Source organism: Artemia franciscana, chromosome 12 (genome assembly GCF_032884065.1).
Source record: "Artemia franciscana chromosome 12, ASM3288406v1, whole genome shotgun sequence".
NCBI classification, from domain to species: domain Eukaryota; kingdom Metazoa; phylum Arthropoda; class Branchiopoda; order Anostraca; family Artemiidae; genus Artemia; species Artemia franciscana.
In genome coordinates, this window is record NC_088874.1 from 29,038,534 (window position 1) to 29,044,533 (window position 6,000).

The following is a 6,000-nucleotide window of genomic DNA, read 5'->3' on the forward strand; positions in this document are numbered from 1 at the left end:
GTGATAAGAAACATTAGCGTAAAGAGCGAGGCCTTGAGAATTGAACTTATTTCCCTAAGGTATGCCGTAATAATCATCTGACTTTTTCATTTCTATTTCATAACAATCACTGTGCACATGGACAGCATCCCTATTTTAAATGTGTATTTGATGTGATTGGTGCTTCAGTGAGTTGTTAGTAGTAGTAGTAGTAACAGTAGTAGTATTTGATGTGATTTGGCTCTTTTTATCAAATCTTGAATTTAGCATTTGTCCTTTTCTTTCTTCCCAAACATTTATATCAATGAAAGCTACTGATTAAAATAAGGCCAGGCTCAATCAGATTAGTGAGATCCAGGTTCTTGTGTTGTCTCTACTACAGCTGATTTTTTTTATCGTTTTAGGTATCAGACTCACTCAAACCAATAGTTACAAAAGACGTAGTTTTTGAGCCACTGAATGAAAGTGATGAATGTGGTACATCCTCACTTGATCCTAATGACTTCACGTCACTTCAATACGCTCTTTATATAACCGTAGTCGTGACTGTCATTGCTGGAGCTTTGGCACTATATAGTGCACTTTTCTTTGAAAAGGATAAACTTAAGGCTGAGAGAGCACTTGCTGAAGGTAAGCTTTATAATATTTAGCCAGTAATATTTAGCCAGTTTTTGGTAATATTTAGACCAGGAAAATACTTTTCAGCCTCAACCCTTCCCACTGTCCCAAAATCTTAGGGTTTAATTTTGTTTGTAATAATGTTATTGGATTTTTACCTTTTTAAACTAGCAACAATAGCAATAAAAATCTTACTTTAGATTATAAACCTAAGTCTCGTTAAAATTGCTGTGAAAGATTTACGAACTACGAATTGCAGTGAAATTTGCAATGAAATTTGTTGTTGATTCTTCGTCAAAACCGCTATTATTTTTTTTTTCAACACTATAAGAATTCATAACTCAACCCGCTTAGATTCTAAAATTGTGTATAGAGGTTTGCCACCGTCGCTGCGAAAAAAAGAGTTGAGTATATGAGAAAAAAAAGAATAGAAAATTCCCAAAATCAAGCCAATAATTTATAAATCTTTAAAGAGCACTTTCAACTAATCATATGATCAAATCAATGGTACCAATAGAGGATCCATAGTTCACGCAAAATTACTGCTTGAGTAAACAAGGATGATATTTTAATGTATTCCTTTAATCCCAGGCCACCTCTTGTTGAAGGAGATATAGTAGACACTTGACAGAGGGCTGATTCAATTCAATTGAAAGCACGAGTGACCATTTTAATAGTCAAAAGTGATTGGAGTGCAATTAGTCCCTTTAACACGCCCCTTTTAGCTACTCTCCCTCAAAGACATCTGATCAAAAGATTGAGGTAACTCTACTACTACTACTGCTGTTATTGCAATTGTAATCGTGGATAAAAGTGACTACGGCCACTTGTAATTGTGACAACTTGCGACTGATGTGAGTTGAATCGCACCTACTTACGATTGCAGCCACTTGGGACTGCTTGCGAATGCCACCGCAACTACTTGTGACTGTGACTAGTTGCGACTACTTATGACACTGACTGCACTTACACGAGCCTGCAGCTGCTAGTGAATGTGACTGTGACTGCTACCTTTACTTCTGTTGCTACACCTGCTGCTACCGCTACCACAACTATTGAACTCAATCAAAAGAGTTTAGTTGCTGATTTTCAAACATACCCTGATTTTCAGACAGCATATAACATAATATCCCAGGAATGGAATAGTGTTTCAAGTTAAAACATTAAGGCAAAGTTGAGGATGATATTAAACTAAATCAAAAGACATCAATTTCATCCAGATATTCAAAAGTACGATTCAGCAAAATCTCAGATACAGCTAAGGGTATTAAGTTGGAACTCCCAGTGCATATTGTTGGGGGCTTTGAACTCAACCAAGAGACTCTGTAAATCCAAGATAGTCAAAAGGGCGTATGTATGGAATGGCTAATTTTACTAAGGTGAAACTTTCAGGGTATGTTGAGGGCATTTTGCAGTTTTTCAAAAGAAAATATCTGCATCTTGGTTGTCACAGGGTACCTCAAATATCTAAGGAATAGCCGAAGGTGTTAACTTTGAAACTCTCAGGGCATAGAGGCTGGGGTTGATTTGTTTGCCCTACTCTTGGTTTAATAGTTCCTGGTCTTCCTAGTTGGACTTGATTATTTATTGTGAATTCTGTTCGTTTTGAGTCTAATTTGTTCATTGATAGTGTCTATTTTCTTTTTACGCTTGAAAAACTATTTGACTTTATTCTGCTCGGCTCAGGTTTAGTATAGCTCTTTATTTTTCTTTGATTGAAAAATGTCTTTTGTTGAAAAAGTTTTCCTTCAACAAAGGTCTTTATTAAAGATATTTAATAAGGATAACCTGATAAATTAGTGAGAATTTCTTATTATTGTAGCTAATTTAGAAGAGCAATGATCCAACAAGACTACATTTTTTCAATAGCTTTCTATGCTTCCAACATTTTAAAGTCTTTATTAGAATGAATTGGTACCCCTTCCCATATGAAATATCTGGTTAAGTCCCTTTTTATTATTTTATTGGGTTAACCTTGTATTTACACAATTCTAGAAATACTTTTTAAAACTATGATTTATTACGAAAAATAACTACAAAACTTAACATCTTCATATACATTCTCAGGCCAAGCTAATGAATTTTCTCTAAAATGTCTACTACTAACCGCGATTTTCTTTGTACAAACCGCTTTTTGGAACGATGCTCTGTGTAAAGCCATCCTGGAACGGACTTTTATGATGTAAGTAATCTTAACGAGTAGCCTTTTTGACAGTGAATGATTGGGGCTGAGTATTTTTGCTGACTCGGCTCTTCTTAGAATCTGCTTCTATTGGTCTCTCCCTTCCACTAAGTCAGCGACAGCGTATCCCCTTTTGTCCAATGCGAGAGAAGTGGTCAAGAAGTCTTTATACATCGTTCACGACCTTTCTTGTACTTAAAGTGGATGTCTTTGCAGCAGCAGAACTGGACATTCTCCACCTTTCCAGGTATTTGAAATTCAAAAGTTCATTCGAAGTTCATCTGGGACGTATTTTCATACCTGCGAAACTTTTCATTGATACGCTGTCATGGAGTCGTTTGAGTTTCTTTTTCTATTAGGTGGTTCAGCCTCTTGCGTTTGTTCTTACTTTGTCTGTCAACTTTGTTAGCGGGTAGGCTTATGTCTCCAAAGAGCTATGATTTTGGGAGTTGTATATAGTTTATCCGAGCGTATCTGGATTCTCAAAGTTTTCTCGGCCATTCCTCCGATGATGGATGGTGAACTATCCGGCTTCAAAAACACTCTGAGATGGGCTTAGAAAATTGACTTTGATGAGATTCATATTAATAACAGAGATACAGTGAGGGACAGTACTGATGTGTTCGAAGTCTGGATCGACAGCAAGCAGAGACAATTGGATATACTTGAAAATTATAAAATCAGTACCTTTGTGGTAATCCACATATTTTTTCGATGTAAAGAAAGTGGAATCCATTTTGGTTTCTATTCCTGTTGAGAGAAGGCGAGTCACCGAAAGTTCAAAGAAGTCTCACTGGTAGCGGTCATGTCATTTAGAAGCAATCGCCTTTTTTGACTAGTTTACCTAGTGTGCCTTTACTTATATGGTTCCAAGTAAGAGTGTTCGTCTAAGAGTTTAATATTTGTAAAGCAATATTGGACAGTTGTCATATCAAGATAATGGGATAAATGTTCGTTCAAAGCCTCAAACGTAGTAAGATAACAAAGATTTTTATAGTCAAACCGTTGGTTGCTCAGAATGTGGTTGTACGAGTTGTTGCTTTATATCTTACTATTTTAATCTTTATTATTAATTATCTTACTATACAAAGATTTTTATAGTCAAACCGTTGGTTGCTCAGAATGTGGTTGTACGAGTTGTTGCTTTATATTTTACTATTTTAATCTTTATTATTAAAAACGAGAAATATCATGGCTATCCTTTTTGGGGATTCGTAAGCCAATCCTCTCATCTTTTAGCAGAGGTCACATGGAGGTAGACATCTAACCGTTGAGACATATACACACGCTGGTAGCCTTGTATAGTTCCAATAAAAGGGGCCTTCCTCCTCATTCGTCTGCATTTGTGACTCGGGTGAGCGTGCCCCCAGTTTCTATTTTGGACTCTTAGGGACTGTGACACCTCCTGATCCTCACCTTCCCTTCATACTGAGCCAACAAACTTACTTTATCGTCTTAGAAAAGTAGATTAATCCAGCTTCAGAGATTTTCTATACTTATAAAAGAAAACATTGTGATCATATTTTAACATATCTTGATTGTCTATTCCAGGCAGCGGAAGCACAAACATTTTTTAGATTATTTTGGTTAATCAGAGATGAAAACTATGTTTTCTTCCATAATTAGTTTGATCAGGTCTTTTATTATTAGTCATTTAATTAAAAAGTCACAATTTGCTACTTTATTTTTATCCTTTCTTATTCTACTAATTTACATTCGTATAAATATCTTATGTGCTTTATTCTAATACATTTTTTCGTTCTAGCTGCCATAGATGCTGAGAAAAAAACGGGAGATGCAGTGTACGAAAACAAAATAGTTGAGAGTTAAATTCTTATACAAGTGAAATATTAACCTGAAGGAAATGATAAAAAGGATGATTCATAGTGACACCATTGAAAACAACGTAGAACAAAGTGAAAGAGACGAGAAACCTTTTAAAATTTTAAAGGATCTTTATATGGAAGAGTTTATATTCCTCAAATTGAATCAAGATTCGGTGTTGAAAAAAAAGAACACTGATAGTTTTTGCACTGATAAGGGTAAAAAAAAATCAAATTTTTTGAAGGTTTACCCAAGAGGTGATTACATCAGAAGGGTTTACCCCTCATTCTTTTATACTCTAAATTGTAATCTATTTAAAATCTATCAAATTAAGTCAAAATTTTTCACTAAAATAAATTTCTTGTTTAATTTAAGATGAAATTTACATTTTTTTTCTATTATGAATCTTGACAAACAAACAAACAAAAGACGCTATGTTATTTGTTTTGCTTTTGCAGGAGGTCACTAACGTGGTTGCTCAGCTCGTGAGATATGAGTGAAATTTTTGTTTCTTTTTCAACTGACTCCAGACAGCCATGTTAATTTGCAAATTTCAGAAAAGGCCCATTTCTAAGTGTATTTAGAAGCTGCTAGTATCATTTGGAATAATGATAGTCTATTAGCTAATTCGAATAGTCTGAGTAGAAAATCTTCACCATACCTAATGCAATAGCATTCTTTTATCTTGATTTTGGCATCATTACTGTAGAGCAGTGGTTCCTAACCAAATTTGGGGCATGCCCCACCTATATATTTCAAAAACGTCACACGCCCCCTCGTCAAATTTAAATTTTGTTATTGAAATTTTATGTGTATTCACCAGAAGAAAGCTTAATAGACCAGAGTGATGCCAATTAGGGGGGCAGGGGGTACGCCCCCTAGATTTGGAAAAAACCTTGTTACTTATATTTAATAGCTATTTTGTATTTTAGCTTTTTGCTATATTGAGCTAGTGAGACGGACTGACCGGTCGCTTGTATTGCTCACCCCGTGATTTTTTCAGAGCCATTAAATAGCACTGTTAATTTTCTTACTGTTAGTTTTTACAGTTACTTTTTAATGACTTTGTTTTGAAATGCTACTTCCCTCCTCATACTGAAGAATCCTAAATATACTGATAGTAGACAGCCTTGTTTTGAAATATATGAGACAATCCTCTTCGATGTCTTACTCGCTATCATGATCTTTGACTAGGGTTTAGTCAAGAACTGGACGTCCACTCGTCAGTTTATCTTTTTTGTTGTCATGAATCCATAATCAAACAATAAGTAAAAAGTGACAGTAAACTTTGGGCTTTTTGAGTTGAAACCTCGGAAGAAAAATGAAGAAACTTCAGTTCAAGAAACTGGTAGTAATGTCTATGCTCAAAGTGTGGGGTTACTGGATACGAGATCTCT

The 6,000-nt window shown here is 35.2% G+C and overlaps 1 protein-coding gene across 1 annotated transcript in view; it reads left to right on the forward strand.

Moving 5' to 3' along the window:
- LOC136033962 (protein spinster-like) overlaps positions 1–4,977 on the forward strand; it is a 65,105-nt gene extending 60,128 nt beyond the window's left edge. Inside the window, exons 8-9 of the mRNA XM_065714989.1 lie at positions 384–609; positions 4,545–4,977. Coding sequence (XP_065571061.1) covers positions 384–609; positions 4,545–4,609 — 291 coding nt within the window. The 3' untranslated portion in view covers positions 4,610–4,977. The remainder of the gene's footprint in view (positions 1–383; positions 610–4,544) is intronic.
- The last annotated feature ends 1,023 nt before the right edge of the window (positions 4,978–6,000 follow it).